The 24,812-nt window shown below is 38.0% G+C and overlaps 1 protein-coding gene across 1 annotated transcript in view; it reads left to right on the top strand.

Moving 5' to 3' along the window:
* TTN (titin) overlaps positions 1-24,812 on the top strand; it is a 246,608-nt gene that overhangs the window by 115,113 nt on the left and 106,683 nt on the right. Inside the window, exons 153-187 of the mRNA XM_075153897.1 lie at positions 263-343; positions 920-1,000; positions 1,215-1,325; positions 1,524-1,604; positions 2,592-2,672; positions 3,384-3,467; positions 3,753-3,833; positions 4,062-4,166; positions 4,475-4,558; positions 4,890-5,039; positions 5,794-6,627; positions 7,070-7,153; positions 7,725-7,808; positions 9,340-9,423; positions 9,683-9,793; positions 10,132-10,257; positions 10,522-10,605; positions 11,556-11,639; positions 13,171-13,254; positions 13,514-13,624; positions 13,963-14,088; positions 14,353-14,436; positions 15,385-15,468; positions 17,000-17,083; positions 17,343-17,453; positions 17,792-17,992; positions 18,220-18,318; positions 18,580-18,663; positions 19,296-19,379; positions 19,876-19,986; positions 20,543-20,617; positions 21,543-21,623; positions 22,811-22,915; positions 23,421-23,498; positions 24,151-24,234. Of these exons, the coding sequence (XP_075009998.1) occupies positions 263-343; positions 920-1,000; positions 1,215-1,325; positions 1,524-1,604; positions 2,592-2,672; positions 3,384-3,467; positions 3,753-3,833; positions 4,062-4,166; positions 4,475-4,558; positions 4,890-5,039; positions 5,794-6,627; positions 7,070-7,153; positions 7,725-7,808; positions 9,340-9,423; positions 9,683-9,793; positions 10,132-10,257; positions 10,522-10,605; positions 11,556-11,639; positions 13,171-13,254; positions 13,514-13,624; positions 13,963-14,088; positions 14,353-14,436; positions 15,385-15,468; positions 17,000-17,083; positions 17,343-17,453; positions 17,792-17,992; positions 18,220-18,318; positions 18,580-18,663; positions 19,296-19,379; positions 19,876-19,986; positions 20,543-20,617; positions 21,543-21,623; positions 22,811-22,915; positions 23,421-23,498; positions 24,151-24,234 (4,116 nt within the window). The remainder of the gene's footprint in view (positions 1-262; positions 344-919; positions 1,001-1,214; positions 1,326-1,523; positions 1,605-2,591; positions 2,673-3,383; positions 3,468-3,752; positions 3,834-4,061; positions 4,167-4,474; positions 4,559-4,889; positions 5,040-5,793; positions 6,628-7,069; positions 7,154-7,724; positions 7,809-9,339; positions 9,424-9,682; positions 9,794-10,131; positions 10,258-10,521; positions 10,606-11,555; positions 11,640-13,170; positions 13,255-13,513; positions 13,625-13,962; positions 14,089-14,352; positions 14,437-15,384; positions 15,469-16,999; positions 17,084-17,342; positions 17,454-17,791; positions 17,993-18,219; positions 18,319-18,579; positions 18,664-19,295; positions 19,380-19,875; positions 19,987-20,542; positions 20,618-21,542; positions 21,624-22,810; positions 22,916-23,420; positions 23,499-24,150; positions 24,235-24,812) is intronic.

Here is a 24,812-nt window from a genome sequence, read left to right as displayed (position 1 = left end):
TTTGCATTGCCAAAATTCCTAAAGATTGTTTGATAAGAAAAAAAAACCCTAACTACTATCTTTTTCAGAGAAAGGCAAATTCAGACCTGTAAGTGCTAGGAGTTAGAAAAACAGTGAACTCCAGAAAGTGAAGTTGTTGAGTTGTATTCACAGGTTAATACCATGTATTTTCATATTGTTCTAGTAGAATTTTTAATTGTTTTACAAAACTGTACTACTTATTTCCTACTGTAAATTTCTAAAATAAACCAATATTTTTAAGTTCCTGAAGTACCAAAGAAAGCTGTCCACAAAGAAAAAATACCTCCTGCTCTACCTAAAGAAGAAGCTTCACACCTTAAAGGTACAAGAAATTTTGAGTAGGATGTGAAGGATAAAAAAATATGTTTTCATATATAAATCTTTAATTATTTTGACAACATTCTGTCTACGATAAACTAGAGTTTAGTTAGCAGCTTTAGTTAGCTGCAACAGTATAAAATTAATTTTTAAAAAATTAAAAATTATATCACCTGTAGTTGTTCTTGAGGGGAAAATTAGCTTTATGTGCAAAAGAGACAATTGTAAGGGACCCTGATACTTGAGATTAGTCCGGGGGGGGGGGGGGGGGGAAATAGAAAAAGTGACAGAGCTTAGATAGACAGGGCCTATCTCTTTGCACTCAAGCAAGCAGCTCAGTTTAGGACATATCATACATCTTTCTTCTGGCAAGCTGCAGAGATCAGATTAGGGTAGAATATGAGATATTTTTCTTCCCTTATTTGAAAGAATCCTAATTTTGAGGGTAGATATAAAATAGACCTGTGTGTCTTAAGATGAGCTTTAATATTTGGTGGTATTTGTTCTTTATCTTTCACATTGTCCTGTTTTCTGAAGATATTCTAAATTAATTTAAGTATTTAAACTAATATCTTTCAAGTACATGAAGTTTATGAGGAGATGTACATAGAAGAAGAAATTTCTACTGTTCATAGAAAAGAGGAAGCTCCAGCACTTAGAGGTACATATCTTCTTCATCATCTCTTCCTGCAATTTGCAGATTCACAAACTCCAGGAAAATTAAATTATTCATGTTCATGGTTTAGTTCTTGTTCAATGTAATTAATATTTGTGTTCATTCTTTTTGTACCTTACTTACATTACAAACTTGGGATTTTTTATGACTTGTTTTTCTATTCTATATAAATTCTTAAAATGAACTAATATCTTCAAAGTGCCCACAGTTGTTAAGAAAGCTGTTCCAGAAGAAGAAGTGCCTATTGCTGTGCCTAAAAAACCAGAACCTACTGCTGTGCCTAAAAGACCAGAATCTCCACCATCTAAAGGTACTTTGATAGCCTAATAGAACTGAGGTCTTTTGCTGTTAACATCTTTTCTGTTTCTTACATCGTTTCTGATTTAATAGTTCATGGTCTACTTGTGTCAGATTAGTGGCATTTATGTTGTATATGTCCCTTTTTCCTGTTTCTTAACTCATCTTTAAGTCATAAAATTAAAATTAAAATCCATAAATATCTTTCAAGTGCCTGAATTGCCCAAGATAACTATTCCTGAAGAGAAACCTGTCCCTCTGCATAAAAAGCCAGAAGGTCCACCTGCCAAAGGTATAGGTCAACATATCCTTTCCTTCTCCTTTTTCTTCAAGTTTCTTCTGTCCCTTGTTTTGTTGTTGTTAAATCATGAAAAATTAGTTGTTTGTCTATTTCTTCTACCCAAGAGTAATCCATTGTGATGGCACAGAAATTGTGTCAGAAACCAGCCAAAGGGACTAAAAATAAAGAAAATTCTAGCTGAGTCAACATGCAGTGAGATTTACAGAACAAACATTTTCATTTCATGGGTGTTTATAGGTACTGTAAACAGCCTTAGAAATTCTATCAATACTCAAGAAAGAAGTATATACACTTCCTCTTTTACATTGCTCACGTTAAACTTAGGGGTCAATTGATTTAATTTTGAATGGAGTGAATTCTAGGCACAGCAACCAGTTGTTACAATTCATTCAGATATTTTAGAAGTCTGTCTGAACTAGCAGTTTGTCTTTGCATGACAAAAGTTCCCCAGCAAAGTCACTTCAAACTGTTGTTTGCCAGAGGGATAGAACCACAGAGGCTTTTCAGAACATGTAACTGTTGTCAGAGTATCCTTATACATATGCTTGTTTTGTCTTATTTCTCTGTATTGCATGTTTTATTTTTGTAATTCTTAAAAGTACACTAATATCTTTAAAGTGTCCAAGGTACCTAAGAAATCTGTCTCAGAAGAGAAAGTAAATGTTGCTGTACCTAAAAAGCCAAGAGTAACATCATCTAAAGCTTATATGTCAATAATGGTGACTCTCTGAGGAGGAGATTTCTCTTTCTCTTGGGCAGTAGTGTATACACTAAAAGAAAAAATCACCTTTTATTTCTCATTTATAAAAAATCCTAGTAGTATGTAATAGTATACAACATTTTTTGCATGATACATCTATTTATATCTGGTCTTACGTTTCTTTCTGATATGCTTCTTGTGAGACTCTTTCTTCTTAATAATTTACATATTTTTAAATGCCTTAAATATAACAAAAATGAATGCTGTTTTCTTTAAAGTGCCAGAGGTGCCCAAGAAAATTCCAGAAGAGAAAGTACCCATTGTTGTGCCTAAAAAACCGGAACCACCACCAGCCAAAGGTATGTTGCACTACAGATAACTAAAATTTGGAAGAGAAAAAAACTTCTGCCTTGATTGTACAGATTAGTTTTTTGATTGTTTATTTGTGTTGTCCTATTACTTTTATCTTCTGTGCCCACAGTTCTACATATGCTACTGTTTTGAAAATTCTTCTTTTTGAATCATAGCTGTAAGCAGTGTACCAGTGTGTTAGAAATACTGATGTGGCTGGGCAGAGATGAGACTGATACTTGAGAACCACAGCAGAAATCTTAAAGAGAAAACAGGGCCTCTGTGATCTGAAATACTCCCAACTGACAGTGAAAAATTAGCCCCAAAAGAGAGTTTAATAATTTCAAAGTGTATGATAAGTGATACAGATGTCTAACACAGGAGAAAACCATCCAAGGAATATTTGATACCAAGAAGTCATCGTGCACAAAAGAATGTGAGAAGGAATACAGACTGGACAATGGCAGCCTTAATCAAATGGAGATTCAGAAGGTGGTTGAATAAAATGGAAAAATAATGTAATGTAGAAGGAGAAGAAACTCCAAAAGACTGAGGTGCTTCCTCAGACTTTACAGGGACATAAAAGAACCTTAAGTCAACAAACACATCAAATCAATGGCTCCATTAAGAACCTCCCTACTTTGTAATTTCTACTGAAAAGTTTTGAACATAGCTGTAAAATTCCATATAATAACTGAAAATAATCTCTTTCCTTAAAGTGCCTGAAGCCCCCAAGGAAGTAGTTGTGGAAGAGAAAATCAAAGTGGCTGTGCCTAAAAAGCCAGAAGTACCACCAGCTAAAGGTACTGGCAATAATTTATCTTATTTTCATTGATAAGACATTTTTGATACTATTTCCCCATCTTTCTGTCTTATAAACTGTGATTTTTGTATTTCATTTTTGGGAGCAGCCTATTTACTCCTCTCAAATGACTCTTGATCAAGATTGAGAGCAAAAAACCTGTTTGGTAGAGGGTATTATGTTTGATTGATGTTACCTGGTGTCCTTTTGTTTGTTTCTTTTTCCACTTTAATGCTATTTAAATTTCTTTAAATTCTTAATATTAACATAATTATTAATTTTAAAGTGCCAGAAGTGCCCAAGAAAGTCCCAGATGAGAAAATACCAGTTGTGGAGCCTAAAAAACCAGCAGTTCCACCAGCCAAAGGTACTTGTCATTATGACAAAATTGACAGAATCAAAAACATCACTCTTTTATTGTTTTAATACTATAGAAGACAGTACCCAAGACCTCTATTACAATTTTCTTCTGTTGTCAAAGGTTTTTCAAGTGAATAAATGTGTTGTGTGAAAAAAAAATAGATCTTAGTAATTAGTGTTCTCACTAATACTGTTCTGCTATTATGCTTTAATGTTGCTTATGAAATTGTTATAGTAAAAGTTATTAATAGTTTTCAAGTGCCTGAAGTAACAAAGAAAGTGGTTCCAGAAGAGGTTTCAGTTAAAGTACCAAAGAAACCAGAACCTCCACCAACTAAAGGTAACTGCTGTATGCAATTAATGAAAGAAAAACCCTTCATTGTCAAGGGTACCATTTTAACATATTGGTAATTTACTTTTACTGTAAATGTTCTATAAAATATTTTTGTTGTTTAAATTGTAGTTTTTGCATCTGTACCTCAGTGAGACATCAGAGAGAATTTCGTGTAGGCAAAGAAAAAAGTCAATACTCACATCCAAAACTACTGATGTTTTTGATGTCCCTGAGTTTCACTTTTTCTTAGTGTCTTAATGCTGCAGACATATGTTTGAACGTCATACAAATGAAATTAATTACTTTCTTTAAAGTGCCTGAGGTGCCCAAGAAAGTGGTTTCAGAAGAAAAAGTACACATTGAAGTTCCTAAAAAACCAGAACCTCCACGACCTAAAGGTACATGTTCAATACTGATAAAATTGCACAGAAATTTTAATCTGTTTATCTAAATATTATCTTTTTTAAGTTTGTGTTATCCTCTTCTTTTATATTCTAATATTTATAAATGTTACAGATTGTGTTGTCTTCTTCACTTGTGAATAGCTCCCAATAAGCAACAATGGCTGTTAATGGTATGCATCAAGCAAGATGAAAAAAACACAGACTATTTATAAGGGGTATTTTTTTTTCTGATGCTGTTTGACAATTTTCACCTTGGAGCTATTGTCGCCTTTTTAATTCCTATTCTTCAAATTCCTAAAAGTAAAATAAATAAATATCTTTAAAGAACCTGAGGTGCCGAAGAAAGTTGTTCCAGAAAAGAAAATACCTGTGCCTAAAATACCAGAACCTGAGGTTGTGCCTAAAGAACCAGAACCTGTGGTTGTCCCAGAACCAGAGGCTGCACCTGAAGAACCAGAATATCTACCAGAGAAAGGTAAATCTCAACACTAATATAATAACAAAAGCGACATTTTTGCTCTTTCCTTTAACACTGTGATTTTCCAGGCCTTCTATTTTCTGAGATTCTAAATTATACTTGTTCTATGTATCTGTATATGTGTGTGAAACAGACATATGTGGGTCTTTTTGAAGGATAGTGACAAATCTTGTCACTTGAATTGCCTGTATTTTATACTTCAATTCTTCTTACTATTTTGAATTATTCTTACCATTCTACCCACTTGGGTTCGTGAAAACAACCACAATTAATATCTTTAAAGTGAAAATAGTAGAAGAAAAGAAAGTACTCATTCTAGTAGCAAAGAACAGAAGATATCAATGTAATTGAAATATCAGAAGCTCCACCAAGAAAAACTAGATGCCATCACTGCTTTCTTGAAAGTCTCCAGCTTATTACCTGCAATCTTATTAATGTCTTTTGTCCTGTCCATTCTGTTTATAATTATCATGGATTTTACTTATAGCTTAAGTTATACTATCAGTGCACGTGTGCACTTGCATATGGGGGCATGAGGCTTGGGGTGGAGGGCGTATATTGAGAGAAAAGGGAGAAAAGCCAAAATGTGGTATATTCATCCTCAAACAGGCCAACATAAAGTATTTATACCTGATATGATTTTACTGTTTTCACTACAATTGTGGTTTTACGTTTTATGATTCACTTAAATTTGGTATGATTGTCTGTGCAGTTGTTAAATTTAGAACTAATATCTTTTATGTACATAAAGTGGCCAAGACAACTTTCCCAGAAAAGAAAGTACCTGTTCCAGTTTCCCGAAAACCAAAGCCCATTGCAGGACCCCCAAAAACAAAGCCTCAAGAGGTAGAACCTCAAGAACCGGAACCTGCTAGAGTGGCCCGAAAACAAAAGCTTATTGTGGCACCCCAAAAACTAGAACATGTTGTGTCATCTGAGGAGCCTGAGACTATTTTAGCACCCCAAAAAACAGAATCTGTTGTGGCATCCCAAAAACCAGAGCGTGTTATGGTGCCTGAGAAACCAGAGTTTGTTGTGGTACCTGAGGAACCCAAGCCTGATGCGGCATCCCAAAAACTAAAGCATGGTGTGATGCCCCCAAAACAAAAGCCTGTTGTGGAACCCCAAAAACCAGAGCCATTCATGGCCCCAGAGGAACCTGAGCTCACTGTGGCAGCTGAGAAGTCAGAGACAGTTGCATCAACCCAAAAATCAGAGCGTGTTGTGGTGCTCCCCAAAACAAAACCTTTTGTGCCACCCCAAAAAACAGAGCTACTTGTAGCACCTGAAGAAACAGAGTTTGTTGCAGATTTCCAAAAATCAATGCCTATTGCAATGTCCAGAAAATCGAAGCCTGTTGTGGCACCCTGCAAGCCAGAACCTGTTGTGGCGCCTGAGGAACCAGAACCAATTTCAGCACCCCAAAAACTAGAGCCTTCTATGGCACTTCAAAAACCAAAGCCTGAAGTGGCATCTGAAGAACCAGAGCCTGTTTTGGCACCTGAGGAACCACTACCAGCCAAGCTGGCTGAAAAGCAAGGAAGTGTTGCTGTACTTAAAAAACGAGCAGCTCCACGGTCTAAAGGTACCTCTTATGAACAGGATCTCTTTTCCTTCTCTTGAGTATACTATGTTTTACTGCTCGTTTTAAAGCTTAATACATATAACTAAAAGATACTAATATCTTTTAAAGAGCCTGCAATGCCTGAAAAGGCTGTCCCAGAAGAGAAAATTCCTGTAGCTGTTCCTGAAAAATCAGAACCTCCATCAGCCAGAAGTACATGTTATCATGAATACATGATAAACACACTTACCCCTCTTCTCTTAAGTACTATCTTAACCTCTTTTGTTCTGTCTGTCATTTTGAATCTGAGGTTTTAAATGATGCTTGCTAAACAAATCGCACCAAGTATGTGTGCGCCAAATTGTTACTTCACAACATTTCTATTGTCCTCTGTGTTTCAGTGTCTGTACCTATGTTCCGTTGTATCGTAATTGTAAAATGAAATTCACTAATATCTTTGAAGTGCCTGAGGTGCCTGAGAGGGCTGTCCCAGAGGAGAAAGTGCCCATTGCTGTACCTAAAAAAACAGGAGCTCCACTTGTTAAAGGTACATGCCACCATGATTATCAACATAAGGAAGGTTTTGGGGTTTTTTTTAAATTAATCTCATTTTAAATTGATCTTTCATTGTATACTCTGATATCTAAAATGTGTGAGAAATGTACCAAATATGAATTGCTGTGCAGGGGTGTCAAATGTTTCCTTGACTAAAACCACCCAAACCTTTGTTGTACTGGTATTTTTGGCATATTCAAAAAGTTCAGGAGGTAAGATCTGATTTCTTAGGCTATAACAATAAATCAAACAGGTATGATGAACTCCTATCTACCAATAAATGCCAAAACTTTATGGATGCTAACAAGGGAATGAATGAATAAACAGTTGTTCACATTATTAGTGAACACCTTGACTCAGAAACAGAAACTAAACACAGAATTCCCATCTCCTCCGTTTGACACCCTGGTCATTCCATGTGTTTGCAGCAAAGCTTGACCGATGACTGAATGTAACCACAGCACTTTCTCAAAGACGACTGCGTGCATGTATTATTGATTGTCTTATTGTTTCGTATACATCTGTAGTGCCCACAAAACTAAAATATACTAATATCTTTGAAGTGCCCAAGATGCCCAAGAAAGGTGTTCTGGAAGAGCCCATGCCTGTAACTGTGCCAAAAAAGCCAGAACCTACATCAGTTCGAGGTACCTGTCACCCTGTGCATCAGCCTGAATGAGACTGTTTCTTCCTGTCCTACATGTCACTTCTGATGTCTGTTATCCTGTCCATTTGTGATTACCTGAAATTTCTGTGTTATGCGCTCTGTACAATTTCTATTGTTAGAATGGCAAATACGTAGGGAACATGAAGGACTCTCCCAATCTCCTTCATATGTGTTCAGAATCCAAAATTCTATATATCAAAACTGATAAGATACATGGGAAGGAGTTTTCTGCTTTGGATTTTTAATATAAACTTGTGTTTTTATCATTTTGCCAAGAATCTCAAGTAATATAAATGGCTTTTTTTTACCCAAAGTATTTTTCTTTGACCACTACCAACTGGCAACCCTGCCCTATTTTGTGGTGGTGACAACCAGACACATTCATGACACAGCAATATTAAAAAAAACAGACAAACAAAAAAAAACCAAACCCACATAAAAACTGATCACTTCAGAGAGAATAAGGAGGAAAGCCAGGTTCAATGGACTGTGAAGGAACGGAAGTTGCTATGGGAAAAGAAGTCCCAAAGTAAAACGAGACACATACCTAGATAGGACACTATCTTTAAGTCTTTAAGACTTGGGTATATGTGATCTGAGCCTAGATTCCAAATAATAGATACCCCAAACTTGTTAGTAAATACAGGGCTTATTCAAATGCATGGTAGATCAGGATGGTCTTCGTTCCATGGTCTATTTTCGTCTGAGAAAAACAGATGGCTGTAGTTGACGTTGCTATAACTTTTTCCTGACCATAAGCTCATGGGGACCCAAGAAAGTGGGTTCTGCAAATCTACAATTGAATTGCATGGAGTTATTAGGTACAAGTCCACCAGATCTCTGTTTGTGCAGAGCAATTCTGTATCACACAAAGAAGGAGAGCAAGGAAACTTGCTCGCTCTGCAGGTACCCCTTTTAACCTTGCCAAATGCAATTTCTAAATACAGGATTATAGAAGCCCTGAAACTTCATTAAGTCAAAAGCCCCGACGTACTTATACTGCAAAAGCTGAAAAAACCAAAATGTGAATAGAGGAGAGAAATAGTAATGATGATGGGATTTCTGTTCCTCACCCTGTCACTGCCCACACTGCTGAATGCAAAGCACCGGCAGATTTATGAGGAATGGCAACAGAGAAGATATGGGCTGAGGTTGCTTCCAGGGAAAAGTCATATCCCAGCGGGGCCAAGAACAACAGTCTCTCCTCCTGGGGAGGCAAGGCTGCTGAGTACAGAGCAGGGTATCCCAATTCACACCTCACCCTCAAGGGGTACGGAGGCATAGCCAACAGTTTTCTCACAGAACCTGCTTGGCATCACCGCTCTGTGCCTGTGCTCGTGTGTGGGTTGTTGTGTCTGTGAGTGAGTGAGAGAGAGAGAGACTTGGGTCGATACCGGGAGACCCGGAGATACGCGAGTTTGGTTACTTTCATGAGCACATCTCCAGTTTACATTTCATTGTTCGTCTTCCTGTTTAGTGTATAAAACTGACTTTTACTAATATCTTTGAAGCACCCGAGGTGCCCAGGAAGGCTGCTCGTGAGGAAAAACTACCTGTGGCCGTTGCCAAAGCACCAGAGCTTCCAGCACCCAGAGGTACCTGTCTTCATGGATAACTTAACAAAGAAGATACTTAGTCGTCTTCTCTTAAGCATTGTCCCACCCTCTCTTGACCTGTCTCTCTTTCCAAACTGAGACTCTCAGGGTTGTGCGTGCTGGGTAAACAGTGCTGCACGTGTGTGTGAGGTTTTGGGCTGGCTGTTGTGATGTTCTGTGTCTGTGCTGCTCTGGTTTTTGTTCCTACTTGGCACGTGTTTTCACCAATGTAAAATGAAACGCACTAATATCTTTGAAGTGCCTGAGATGCCTGAGGCAGAGGTCCTGGAAGAGGAAGCAGAGGAGGAAGCACCAGAAGAGGTGGCAGCAGTTGCCGAGCCTGGAGAGCCAGAAGCTCCTCCAGCTGAAGGTATACGGTGGTGTTCTGAAAGAGCCTGCCGTGCCCTCCGTGTCGCTGCAGTACTGAGTGCTCTTTGCCCCTCTGCGTTCTGTGGGGAGGGGCGAGAGCGGCATTTGGTCGTGTTGTGTCTGTATGTGCCCGTACATGCCTGCAGGAGGGGGTGGGGCTCATCAGCAAGCCCATACTTTGGCTCTTTGCTGCGAGTAGTCCACCTGAAGGAAGAGTGGTTGTCTGAAGAGAACCCTCTGGTAGTCTGTCACGGGTTTACTTTCCTGCTTTGCTGCTTGCCATTTGGCTGTTTGCTGACCTTTAGCTCAGTCGAGTAAAAGGAACTAATATCTTTAAAGTGCCTGAGGTGGCCGAGGAGGAAGAGCCAGAAGAGGAGGTGCCAGTGGTCGTTCCCCCAAAGCCTGTGGCTGTGCCGAAGAAACCTGTCGTTGTGCCAAAGAAACCAGAAGCTCCACAAGCTAAAGGTATATCTTCTGGGGGGAGCTGCTTTTTATTTTAGTGTATTGATCAATATTTTCGTTTATTATCCCTTCTTTTGTGTAAGATGTGTAATGTGTCCTCTACCCTTAGCCTCTACTGTGCCTATCTTTGCATATGTAACTAACCAACCAGTCAGTAGAGGAATGTTACAGTGTTAGAAATACCTAAACTCTTTGATTTTATCATAAGTGTTATGATCTTTTGTATTTTTTTAACTGTGAAATTAAGAGGAAATAATATCTTTAAAGTGCTCAAGGTGCCCAAGAAAGCTGTCCCACAAGAAAAAACACCCGCTGCTGTACCCAAAAAACCAGAACCACCAACAGCCAAAGGTACTTGTCATCACTATTAGTATCATCATGAGAAAGAAACATCATGCTCTTCTGGACTTAAGTTGAGCTAATTTTTCTGGTGATGATGTATCAGAGATAGGTGCATAAGAAACATGAAGTATGCAATGTGGAGTGTCAAAAACATGCCAGAAAAACTAGATTCAATTTCTTTCTGAACTTTTTGTAAAGCTTAAGAATTAACATTTACTGAATGCTTAGTTTAAACAGAATAATGTTGTTCTGAAGAAGAGCGTGCAAATGAGTTTTCAGTTTTAAGAACATAATATTGTATCCCTGAATTTTCTAATAGACTGTATTGCTGGATGACAGCAGCAGTATCAGTTCTCTACCTCTTGAAAAGTAAGTTAATGCCAGTACACATGAGGTAGATTTGCTAGCAAAAGACTGGATATATCTACTGATGATCTTCTTAGCACATGAAAGGGTCGTTAATATAATCCAAAAGAGAGGAGGGGAAGTATATATTTCTGTAAACAACAGAATCTAAAAGACAGGAACTGTGGAAAACTGAAAATGAAGAGGAAGTGTAAAGAATGGAAATAATTGATAGAGAAAAAGTGGTAATGATAAAGCAAATGTTACTTCCCTAAAAAAATTCTTATAAAATGACAAAATAGTCATGAATGATACATGACTGATACTCAAATACAGTAGGATTCCACAAATAAGTCCCTGATTAGCTGTTACAAAAGGGCATATGTTTTCTACATTTCCACCTTGACTCAGAAACAGAAACTAAACACAGAATTCCCATCTCCTCCGTTTGACACCCTGGTCATTCCATGTGTTTGCAGCAAAGCTTGACCGATGACTGAACGTAACCACAGCACTTTCTCAAAGAAGACTGCGTGCATGTATTATTGATTGTCTTATTGTTTCGTATACATCTGTAGTGCCCACAAAACTAAAATATACTAATATCTTTGAAGTGCCCAAGATGCCCAAGAAAGGTGTTCTGGAAGAGCCCATGCCTGTAACTGTGCCAAAAAAGCCAGAACCTACATCAGTTCGAGGTACCTGTCACCCTGTGCATCAGCCTGAATGAGACTGTTTCTTCCTGTCCTACATGTCACTTCTGATGTCTGTTATCCTGTCCATTTGTGATTACCTGAAATTTCTGTGTTATGCGCTCTGTACAATTTCTATTGTTAGAATGGCAAATACGTAGGGAACATGAAGGACTCTCCCAATCTCCTTCATATGTGTTCAGAATCCAAAATTCTATATATCAAAACTGATAAGATACATGGGAAGGAGTTTTCTGCTTTGGATTTTTAATATAAACTTGTGTTTTTATCATTTTGCCAAGAATCTCAAGTAATATAAATGGCTTTTTTTTACCCAAAGTATTTTTCTTTGACCACTACCAACTGGCAACCCTGCCCTATTTTGTGGTGGTGACAACCAGACACATTCATGACACAGCAATATTAAAAAAAACAGACAAACAAAAAAAAACCAAACCCACATAAAAACTGATCACTTCAGAGAGAATAAGGAGGAAAGCCAGGTTCAATGGACTGTGAAGGAACGGAAGTTGCTATGGGAAAAGAAGTCCCAAAGTAAAACGAGACACATACCTAGATAGGACACTATCTTTAAGTCTTTAAGACTTGGGTATATGTGATCTGAGCCTAGATTCCAAATAATAGATACCCCAAACTTGTTAGTAAATACAGGGCTTATTCAAATGCATGGTAGATCAGGATGGTCTTCGTTCCATGGTCTATTTTCGTCTGAGAAAAACAGATGGCTGTAGTTGACGTTGCTATAACTTTTTCCTGACCATAAGCTCATGGGGACCCAAGAAAGTGGGTTCTGCAAATCTACAATTGAATTGCATGGAGTTATTAGGTACAAGTCCACCAGATCTCTGTTTGTGCAGAGCAATTCTGTATCACACAAAGAAGGAGAGCAAGGAAACTTGCTCGCTCTGCAGGTACCCCTTTTAACCTTGCCAAATGCAATTTCTAAATACAGGATTATAGAAGCCCTGAAACTTCATTAAGTCAAAAGCCCCGACGTACTTATACTGCAAAAGCTGAAAAAACCAAAATGTGAATAGAGGAGAGAAATAGTAATGATGATGGGATTTCTGTTCCTCACCCTGTCACTGCCCACACTGCTGAATGCAAAGCACCGGCAGATTTATGAGGAATGGCAACAGAGAAGATATGGGCTGAGGTTGCTTCCAGGGAAAAGTCATATCCCAGCGGGGCCAAGAACAACAGTCTCTCCTCCTGGGGAGGCAAGGCTGCTGAGTACAGAGCAGGGTATCCCAATTCACACCTCACCCTCAAGGGGTACGGAGGCATAGCCAACAGTTTTCTCACAGAACCTGCTTGGCATCACCGCTCTGTGCCTGTGCTCGTGTGTGGGTTGTTGTGTCTGTGAGTGAGTGAGAGAGAGAGAGACTTGGGTCGATACCGGGAGACCTGGAGATACGCGAGTTTGGTTACTTTCATGAGCACATCTCCAGTTTACATTTCATTGTTCGTCTTCCTGTTTAGTGTATAAAACTGACTTTTACTAATATCTTTGAAGCACCCGAGGTGCCCAGGAAGGCTGCTCGTGAGGAAAAACTACCTGTGGCCGTTGCCAAAGCACCAGAGCTTCCAGCACCCAGAGGTACCTGTCTTCATGGATAACTTAACAAAGAAGATACTTAGTCGTCTTCTCTTAAGCATTGTCCCACCCTCTCTTGACCTGTCTCTCTTTCCAAACTGAGACTCTCAGGGTTGTGCGTGCTGGGTAAACAGTGCTGCACGTGTGTGTGAGGTTTTGGGCTGGCTGTTGTGATGTTCTGTGTCTGTGCTGCTCTGGTTTTTGTTCCTACTTGGCACGTGTTTTCACCAATGTAAAATGAAACGCACTAATATCTTTGAAGTGCCTGAGATGCCTGAGGCAGAGGTCCTGGAAGAGGAAGCAGAGGAGGAAGCACCAGAAGAGGTGGCAGCAGTTGCCGAGCCTGGAGAGCCAGAAGCTCCTCCAGCTGAAGGTATACGGTGGTGTTCTGAAAGAGCCTGCCGTGCCCTCCGTGTCGCTGCAGTACTGAGTGCTCTTTGCCCCTCTGCGTTCTGTGGGGAGGGGCGAGAGCGGCATTTGGTCGTGTTGTGTCTGTATGTGCCCGTACATGCCTGCAGGAGGGGGTGGGGCTCATCAGCAAGCCCATACTTTGGCTCTTTGCTGCGAGTAGTCCACCTGAAGGAAGAGTGGTTGTCTGAAGAGAACCCTCTGGTAGTCTGTCACGGGTTTACTTTCCTGCTTTGCTGCTTGCCATTTGGCTGTTTGCTGACCTTTAGCTCAGTCGAGTAAGAGGAACTAATATCTTTAAAGTGCCTGAGGTGGCCGAGGAGGAAGAGCCAGAAGAGGAGGTGCCAGTGGTCGTTCCCCCAAAGCCTGTGGCTGTGCCGAAGAAACCTGTCGTTGTGCCAAAGAAACCAGAAGCTCCACAAGCTAAAGGTATATCTTCTGGGGGGAGCTGCTTTTTATTTTAGTGTATTGATCAATATTTTCGTTTATTATCCCTTCTTTTGTGTAAGATGTGTAATGTGTCCTCTACCCTTAGCCTCTACTGTGCCTATCTTTGCATATGTAACTAACCAACCAGTCAGTAGAGGAATGTTACAGTGTTAGAAATACCTAAACTCTTTGATTTTATCATAAGTGTTATGATCTTTTGTATTTTTTTAACTGTGAAATTAAGAGGAAATAATATCTTTAAAGTGCTCAAGGTGCCCAAGAAAGCTGTCCCACAAGAAAAAACACCCGCTGCTGTACCCAAAAAACCAGAACCACCAACAGCCAAAGGTACTTGTCATCACTATTAGTATCAATCATGAGAAAGAAACATCATGCTCTTCTGGACTTAAGTTGAGCTAATTTTTCTGGTGATGATGTATCAGAGATAGGTGCATAAGAAACATGAAGTATGCAATGTGGAGTGTCAAAAACATGCCAGAAAAACTAGATTCAATTTCTTTCTGAACTTTTTGTAAAGCTTAAGAATTAACATTTACTGAATGCTTAGTTTAAACAGAATAATGTTGTTCTGAAGAAGAGCGTGCAAATGAGTTTTCAGTTTTAAGAACATAATATTGTATCCCTGAATTTTCTAATAGACTGTATTGCTGGATGACAGCAGCAGTATCAGTTCTCTACCTCTTGAAAAGTAAGTTAATGCCAGTACACATGAGGTAGATTTGCTAGCAAAAGACTGAATATATCTACTGATGATCTTAGCACATGAAAGGGTCGTTAATATAATACAAAAGAGAGGAGGGGAAGTATATATTTCTGTAAACAATAGAATCTAAAAGACAGGAACTGTGGAAAACTGAAAATGAAGAGGAAGTGTAAAGAATGGAAATAATTGATAGAGAAAAAGTGGTAATGATAAAGCAAATGTTACTTCCCTAAAAAAATTCTTATAAAATGACAAAATAGTCATGAATGATACATGACTGATACTCAAATACAGTAGGATTCCACAAATAAGTCCCTGATTAGCTGTTACAAAAGGGCATATGTTTTCTACATTTCCACCTTGACTCAGAAACAGAAACTAAACACAGAATTCCCATCTCCTCCGTTTGACACCCTGGTCATTCCATGTGTTTGCAGCAAAGCTTGACCGATGACTGAACGTAACCACAGCACTTTCTCAAAGAAGACTGCGTGCATGTATTATTGATTGTCTTATTGTTTCGTATACATCTGTAGTGCCCACAAAACTAAAATATACTAATATCTTTGAAGTGCCCAAGATGCCCAAGAAAGGTGTTCTGGAAGAGCCCATGCCTGTAACTGTGCCAAAAAAGCCAGAACCTACATCAGTTCGAGGTACCTGTCACCCTGTGCATCAGCCTGAATGAGACTGTTTCTTCCTGTCCTACATGTCACTTCTGATGTCTGTTATCCTGTCCATTTGTGATTACCTGAAATTTCTGTGTTATGCGCTCTGTACAATTTCTATTGTTAGAATGGCAAATACGTAGGGAACATGAAGGACTCTCCCAATCTCCTTCATATGTGTTCAGAATCCAAAATTCTATATATCAAAACTGATAAGATACATGGGAAGGAGTTTTCTGCTTTGGATTTTTAATATAAACTTGTGTTTTTATCATTTTGCCAAGAATCTCAAGTAATATAAATGGCTTTTTTACCCAAAGTATTTTTCTTTGACCACTACCAACTGGCAACCCTGCCCTATTTTGTGGTGGTGACAACCAGACACATTCATGACACAGCAATATTAAAAAAAACAGACAAACAAAAAAAAACCAAACCCACATAAAAACTGATCACTTCAGAGAGAATAAGGAGGAAAGCCAGGTTCAATGGACTGTGAAGGAACGGAAGTTGCTATGGGAAAAGAAGTCCCAAAGTAAAACGAGACACATACCTAGATAGGACACTATCTTTAAGTCTTTAAGACTTGGGTATATGTGATCTGAGCCTAGATTCCAAATAATAGATATACCACAAACTTGTTAGTAAATACAGGGCTTATTCAAATGCATGGTAGATCAGGATGGTCTTCGTTCCATGGTCTATTTTCGTCTGAGAAAAACAGATGGCTGTAGTTGACGTTGCTATAACTTTTTCCTGACCATAAGCTCATGGGGACCCAAGAAAGTGGGTTCTGCAAATCTACAATTGAATTGCACGGAGTTATTAGGTACAAGTCCACCAGATCTCTGTTTGTGCAGAGCAATTCTGTATCACACAAAGAAGGAGAGCAAGGAAACTTGCTCGCTCTGCAGGTACCCCTTTTAACCTTGCCAAATGCAATTTCTAAATACAGGATTATAGAAGCCCTGAAACTTCATTAAGTCAAAAGCCCCGACGTACTTATACTGCAAAAGCTGAAAAAACCAAAATGTGAATAGAGGAGAGAAATAGTAATGATGATGGGATTTCTGTTCCTCACCCTGTCACTGCCCACACTGCTGAATGCAAAGCACCGGCAGATTTATGAGGAATGGCAACAGAGAAGATATGGGCTGAGGCTGCTTCCAGGGAAAAGTCATATCCCAGCGGGGCCAAGAACAACAGTCTCTCCTCCTGGGGAGGCAAGGCTGCTGAGTACAGAGCAGGGTATCCCAATTCACACCTCACCCTCAAGGGGTACGGAGGCATAGCCAACAGTTTTCTCACAGAACCTGCTTGGCATCACCGCTCTGTGCCTGTGCTCGTGTGTGGGTTGTTGTGTCTGTGAGTGAGTGAGAGAGAGAGAGACTTGGGTCGATACCGGGAGACCCGGAGATACGCGAGTTTGGTTACTTTCATGAGCACATCTCCAGTTTACATTTCATTGTTCGTCTTCCTGTTTAGCGTATAAAACTGACTTTTACTAATATCTTTGAAGCACCCGAGGTGCCCAGGAAGGCTGCTCGTGAGGAAAAACTACCTGTGGCCGTTGCCAAAGCACCAGAGCTTCCAGCACCCAGAGGTACCTGTCTTCATGGATAACTTAACAAAGAAGATACTTAGTCGTCTTCTCTTAAGCATTGTCCCACCCTCTCTTGACCTGTCTCTCTTTCCAAACTGAGACTCTCAGGGTTGTGCGTGCTGGGTAAACAGTGCTGCACGTGTGTGTGAGGTTTTGGGCTGGCTGTTGTGATGTTCTGTGTCTGTGCTGCTCTGGTTTTTGTTCCTACTTGGCACGTGTTTTCACCAATGTAAAATGAAACGCACTAATATCTTTGAAGTGCCTGAGATGCCTGAGGCAGAGGTCCTGGAAGAGGAAGCAGAGGAGGAAGCACCAGAAGAGGTGGCAGCAGTTGCCGAGCCTGGAGAGCCAGAAGCTCCTCCAGCTGAAGGTATACGGTGGTGTTCTGAAAGAGCCTGCCGTGCCCTCCGTGTCGCTGCAGTACTGAGTGCTCTTTGCCCCTCTGCGTTCTGTGGGGAGGGGTGAGAGCGGCATTTGGTCGTGTTGTGTCTGTATGTGCCCGTACATGCCTGCAGGAGGGGGTGGGGCTCATCAGCAAGCCCATACTTTGGCTCTTTGCTGCGAGTAGTCCACCTGAAGGAAGAGTGGTTGTCTGAAGAGAACCCTCTGGTAGTCTGTCACGGGTTTACTTTCCTGCTTTGCTGCTTGCCATTTGGCTGTTTGCTGACCTTTAGCTCAGTCGAGTAAAAGGAACTAATATCTTTAAAGTGCCTGAGGTGGCCGAGGAGGAAGAGCCAGAAGAGGAGGTGCCAGTGGTCGTTCCCCCAAAGCCTGTGGCTGTGCCAAAGAAGCCTGTGGCTGTAGCAAAGAAACCTGTGGCTGCGCCCAAGAAACCAGAGCCTGTGGCTGTGCCAAAAATACCAGAGCCTGTGCCGGTCCTTAAGAAACATAGAGTTCCTTTAGTTAAAGGTACATACATCTGTGACTGGCCCTCTCCTTTTCTCTCTTCTCTGAATACTTTTTCCCTTGTTTCACTCATGTATGCAGTGCTTAGGTGTCTGAGTGAATAATCAGTCACTTAAAATTTTATTCTTCGTATTTTGAATGCCTTACTCTTTTTAGTCTTTGCACTTTTCACTATTGTATGTATCTATCTTAATGTTCACAAAAATGAAATTTTACTAATATCTTTAAAGCACCTGAACTGCCAGAGAGAACTGTGCCAGAAGAGAAAGTGCCTCTTACAACACTTAAAAAGCCAGAGTTTAAAAAACCAGAGCCTCCTCCAATAAAAGGTATATATTGCCAGGAGGCATCTCCTGAGAAGAAATGTTTTCTATTCTTCTCTCTTTAATTTGTTCATAACTGAGTCTATGAAATATGTCAGTTGTGTGTAGACTACCTTGGGAAAGACTGTTTGGAACACAAACACTCTTTCATGGTTATGGCCGCTGTTACTCACTTTGATTTTCTGTGTGTTAGGTGTCTTTGTCTTTTTTATGTTTCATATGAACATTTATATACATGCAAATAAAAGGAACTAATATTTTTTAAAGTGCCTGAGGTGCCCAAGAAACCTGTCCCAGAGGAGAAAGTACACATTGCCGTTCCTAAAATACCTGAACCACTACGAAGTGAAGGTATATGTCATCATAGCTATTACTGTAAGGACAATCCTTTGTCCTGCTCTTCCAAAGAAAAGCTTTAAAATAGATGTCCTTTTTTCCCATTGTAATGTTTGTAAATTAACTTCATATTTTAGATTATACCACTCTGTTTCTTTTATCTACTATTATATTTTCATATTTGGAAGTAAAATATCACTTTCAAAAATAAATATTTTTAAGTGACATATGCTCCTACACAGGATATTCCTTACAAAGATAATCAATAAAGATAATCAATTCCCACTAAATTTGAGTCTCTTAAAACCTAGTATTTATGTTGCTGTTATAATCTTAAATGAATTGAGAGCATTGAAGTTTTTATTCTTTCCAGTTACAATGACTCATCCACAAATTGAATGTTTAGTTTATATTGTACGCATAAAAAATACTATCCTTCAGATAACCCTGATTCATTCTTACATAGAAAGAGAATAGTTTTTCAAAAGCATGCGTTAACTGCAAAGGTAACAGATACTGAGTGATTACTTACCCTAATGTGCATTTATCTGTTGGAGTAGCTTTCTTTTTAGTCATAGCTACATAATTGTTCATGTGAAACGATCTTACCATTGGAAACTTACACCAGTTGTCAATATTCTTTAAAGAATATGAAATCGTAAAGGAGATTGAACCTGAAGAAGCAGAAGAAATTCCAGTTGCAGAAGTAGAAGAAGCTTTACCTGTTGAAGGTATACAAAGTACCTACCTAGAGGCTGCCAGACACCTTTCTTTCATTACTGCAGTTTTTTTCTTGCTCTGTCGTTCTTCGCACATGTACCTGTGTGTTGTAGGTCTCTGCATAATTCTTCCTCTGTTATTATGTTTTGGAAATGAGTTCTGATCTCTTAATTCTAAGTAGAACATACAGATTCTTTAAATGTTTTCACTTTGTTTCCTGTCAACGAGAGTCTTCCCGTCATTTGGTTTCCCACCTTTGTTCTCATGTTATTAACACGCTTTTTTAAGTCAGCTTGGATATTTGTATTGTGTGCATGCTACAAAGCAAGGTACAATGCTACAAAGTAAAGAGCCTAAGGCTCTTTCATACTCCCATTTAATTTAATGAGATCTTTTTCACTGGCTTCATTGAAAATGGAAAATGACCGTCTTTACATTTGTACACTACTCTTCACATAACTACTGTGGTAGTAAATTTATACTAAATCTACCTAATGTTATTTAAAGCACCGGAACCTGAAAAGAAGATCCCTGAAAAGAAGATCCCTGAAAAGCGAAAACCACGACCACCTACTCCACCAACAGAAGATATTAAATTGGCAAAAGAACTACTTAAAGGTATAATAATCTGAAGACACAATTAACAGTGGGAACTCAAATATATAATCCTTTTAAATTATACTGATGAATCTTGAAAAGCATGCTTTTAAACATATCACTTTGATGTTTTTTTTTTCTTTTCTCATTTACTATTGCTCTAATGGTGCACCTTATTAACGCTCAATCCCTTATGATTTTTTACCAAAGTCAGTTTACATGGGTTCTTTTCAATATTTACAGAAAAAAATCAATTTATTAAAAAAATCTTAACCAAGTTAATGTTCTTCTATCCTTAACATAATTCTTCTATCTTTAACATGTTCTTACAAATGAAAAGAATCCCCAGCAATAATTTGCTGGTGTTACTGTATGAACATAGGTTTCAGATCAACTGTGCTTCCTACAGATCATCTGACCTCTTCTAAACAGTTAATCAGCCAGAATCTTAGCTTTGTAGCTCTTGTCTTTCTATTATGTCAATAGTATTAACCAGCTGTTTGCATTTTTTAGAAAATTCTTTTCTTTTTTGAATCTAATGATGTGTGTAGTAAAATTCAAATAATTTTCTTTAAAGCTCCTGAATCAAGGAGGAAAGTTGTGACTGCAAAACCTGGTGAGCCTCCGAAATTGGAACCCCCACCTGCTAAAGGTACCTAGCTAATATAATAATCTTACTTAAATTAAGCCTTTCATGAGCCCAAACTTGTAGTTCTCGGTGTCATCTTCTTCTTTCATTTGCTCAGAAATATCAAAAAGCTGTCTATGTTAGATTATGCTCAGCAGTGGACTCCAGTCTTGGATGTATATGTTCATGTTATATTTATGTCCACTTTAATCTCCCATCATGCAATTCATGAGATGCAAGAGACAGAATCACAGAAGAGTGAGAGAGTTTTTATGCGTTTTGTCACTGGTGTAGATACTCACTTTGGTTCTCTGCTTAGGGAGAAATAAAAAATACTATACTGTTTAAAAATATATAGCATTGTTCAAACATACTTAGTTTATTGGTCTGAAATGTAACTTATTTTTGTGAGACGACACTTTCCAGAGATGGAAATTAATAATGTATTGGGCAAGCCACTTTACAAGTACTCCCTTATATTTTTGCACGTACTGGAACTTAAGACAAGCTAAGCAGCTAAGCAGTGAACATCTCTTCTTAATGCTGTTCCAAGTCTAGAAATTAAACTAACTAGATCCTTATGAACATAGACAGTTCAGATGAATAGATATGTAACATAAGCCTGTAATGAAAGAGGAAAAGGAAATAAAAATTTTACTATGATAACTCTCTTTGAATACATAACCTTTATAGTTTTGTCAAACCATACCTCTCTTTTGTTGATTTGCATGAAAATTTCCTCTTATGCATAAACCTAGAAAACAACTGTACACAAATAATATAGAAAAAGTAATAAAATTGTTGACTTCAATCTCAGCAGTTTTATCTTTGCTTTTAATATTCAGTAGTGGACCAGCATTTGAATTGTGTGTTTGGAATGGTTAGTTGTTGGTTAGCTCTTACTACTGTTATGAACCCATAATAAAATCTGGAATAATATTCTTTTAAGTGCCTGGACTTGTAAAGAAACCTCGTAGAGTAATTCCCGAAGTTACTCCTCCACCAAAAGAAGAAGTTGTTTTGAAAAGAGGTATAGTAACTTGGCTCTGTTTTAAAAAAAAAACAGCATATTAACATTGTTTAGTATATTCCCCTAAGTAACATTTGTTTATGTGTATGGTATGGAAAATTACACGAACAAAGTACTACCTGATGTCTGTTTCTTGGGGAAAGCCTTTAGAGTTGCAGGGATGAAGTGGGGATATCCTGAAAATCTGTCAGATCCAAAGGATCTGTGATGAAAACAGAGCAAAACACTGAAAATCTGGTTCCCTATAACTCTCTTCTGTTTTCTTAATCCCTGAAAAGCCTATACTAGAGTTGACAGTTTTCCATTGTCTTCAGCTTCTGGACTGCTAAATGTTTTCCAGTGACAGTGTAAATGTTGTTAAAGTCACATATCTAGCATCTGTATTCTCTTTTATAGTTTTCTTAGAAGTACTGCCCAGATCACAGAACCCTGTGGTACTATTGGACATCAGTCCCCTTTCCTGTAAAGTCTGGAGCCTTCTGAATCACTTCATGCTCAATTATTGCTTAGAAAAAGGAAGCACTAATTCCAATTCTCTTTGAAACACCACAGCGGGATGATTCATGCCCATGTACCTTGCAGCCGACCTTCAAACTCCAGACAACATAATAAAATATAGATATTGAGTTTTTCAGATTACAACCTCATTAGATATCCAATACTGATATCTGACAGGACAAAAATAAGTGAAATAAGTAAAATGAAAAACAGACATTATATAAATTTGAGCTCTCCAAATATAACACTTGCAGGTTCAGTCTTTTTCTCTCACTGCTGTCAATAGGAGTTTAATCCATAATCCTACATTTTGTCCCTGAAAATCATCTGTAACTGCAGTTGTTAATGCATAATTATGTATAGTAAGTCATCATTTAAATATGATAAGAAATATATGATAAGATAGTCTAAGAAATTTTATTTTATCACAGTCAACTTTGACATTTTTCCTCTCAGATGGGCTGCTCTTGATAAAAGCATCTTTTTGCTCTAGATTACTTTGAATTTTAAAAGGCTTTCAGAATAGTATCTTGAATAGTTATACAAAATCTTCCATTTATATTGAACTATATATTTTACATTCCTGTTTATTCATGATTGTTGATTTATTTTTAATCTTTTATCTTGTTCACGGTCTTATTCTTTTGTTTACCTGTGCTTTAAAAACTGAAATTCCTTTTCTTTTAAAGTTCTTAAAAAGAAATCAGAAGAGGAAGAGCCTAAACCAGAAAAAGAACCTAAACCAGAAGTTAAACCAGTACCTACACCAGTAGAAAAAATTAAGAAACCTGAAGGTACTAGATTGCATTCAAATCTACCTGGTAAAGTATAATTAAAAAAAAAAATACCACTTTTAAGTAGTATTCTCTGAAATTCAGGAATTAAAGTGAGATGGCTTGCATTAACCTCATTGGGTAAATTAAACCTTTGCTGAAAGCACAGTCAAATTTGACATTTGGGTCTGAATTCTGCATTTTGGGATTGCTTCTCAATCTTCACTGTGTATAGAAGAGAACTTTACAAATATTTTGTAATACTGATAAAAATATAACTACAGCAAAACAGTTAATCCAAGCATTCTTTTAGTTAAAGTTTTGCAAATATTTGTCCTTTTGTCCAATGAGTGCTTCTAACTTATTCAAATCTCACTCTTAAAAATACATATTCCTAAACCTTATGAACATCTGAAACTGTTTTTGTCTAAAAAGAATGAAAACTTTTAAATACATTGGAGATAATTGTATTTGGGGATTCAAGATGTTTCAATGTATCTTACAAAATAAAAATAATATTTTAAAGTCCCAGAAGTTCCTAAGAAGAAAACTGAGATACCTGTCATAAAAAAAGAGGAGAAACATGTGCCTGAACTGCCAAAAGGTACAGACGTGTGGTGCTCTTTTTCCTTATTGCAGCAACTAAATCATATTCATTGCTGAATATCATGCTATATTAACCTAATGCATTAGTATCATCCAGTCTGTCCATGACTTTTGTGTCATGATTAACCACTTTGCATTCTTCAGGATTTCTTGCTGTCTTTAATTCTTCAGTGCTTGAAAAATTCATCTTTTTTCCATTGTATCTTGCTTTACAAGAGTTCATCTCAAGTTAATTTCTTGCTTTCTTGCTAAATAAAATATAAACCAATAGATTCTGTCTTCAATTAACACTCTCTGTATTGTTGCTTCTAACTTTAATATTCAACGGGATTACAAAACATCTAAATTAACCTATTTGTAATTGTTGTGTTTGAAATACCAGAACCTAAGCAAGAAACTATCCCACTTCCTGGGCCTGAACCTAAACCTGCAGTAGGTAAGAATTCTTTAGTCATGTATACCGGTGCAGCCTTTCTTGTGAGTTTAGTATTTTCCATTCAGAGATTTCTGGCTAAAAGGACATTAAACAAATGCCTTTAACATTACTAAGACTGAAACTTTCATACAATCTACAGAACATTTTAAAGAACATCATACTTGAAATTATTTATTAAAACAAATATATAAGAACTGGTTTTTTTTTTCTACAGCTCTAAAATCTCCAAAACCAGCAGCAGAACCAGCACCAGCTGTTACTACTCCAGTGACAGTCCCAGTGGTTGGAAAGAAAGCAGGTATTTATGTTTATTCTATGCTATTTATAGGGTTTTTCTCTCTGAGATATCTAAATACCTTCAGGATAAAGAGAATGAAGAGATGTACAATCATATAATTCATTCATTGCAGGAAGATTTGAGGTCTTATTCAAGGATCTTGTTATTCTAGGTACTGTCACCTAATCTAAAATACAAGTGTCTCTGATATACCATAGCGATGAATCTATGCGCTTGTTTCTGGATGGTGATATGTGTGCCTTTATTTATTGTCCTACTATGAAATTTGTGTATTCTGTTGATTCCTTGATGTTGTTTATGTCCTGATGTATGTCTTGTGAACTGCATCTTCTATTTTCTGTATAGCAGTGTTTCTAAACAATTCTTGAGTTGTTTCGTTTTCTGCTTTTAATTTTAAGTTATTGAAGTCCTGAGGAAAAGTGGCAGTGATTTTGAAGAACTAGAGTATTGCTACTTTCATTTGATATGCTTAGGACCCCGGATCATACCCTGCTGTGAAAAAAGAACTGTGAAGAGTCCAATTCCTCTGAAGTACTCTGAGCTTCAGAAGTCCATCGGTAGAGCTCATGCACATGCTG

Source organism: Calonectris borealis, chromosome 6 (genome assembly GCF_964195595.1).
Source record: "Calonectris borealis chromosome 6, bCalBor7.hap1.2, whole genome shotgun sequence".
NCBI lineage: Eukaryota > Metazoa > Chordata > Aves > Procellariiformes > Procellariidae > Calonectris > Calonectris borealis.
Note: the sequence above shows the minus strand (reverse complement) of the source record. Positions and strands in the feature narration are given on the sequence as shown.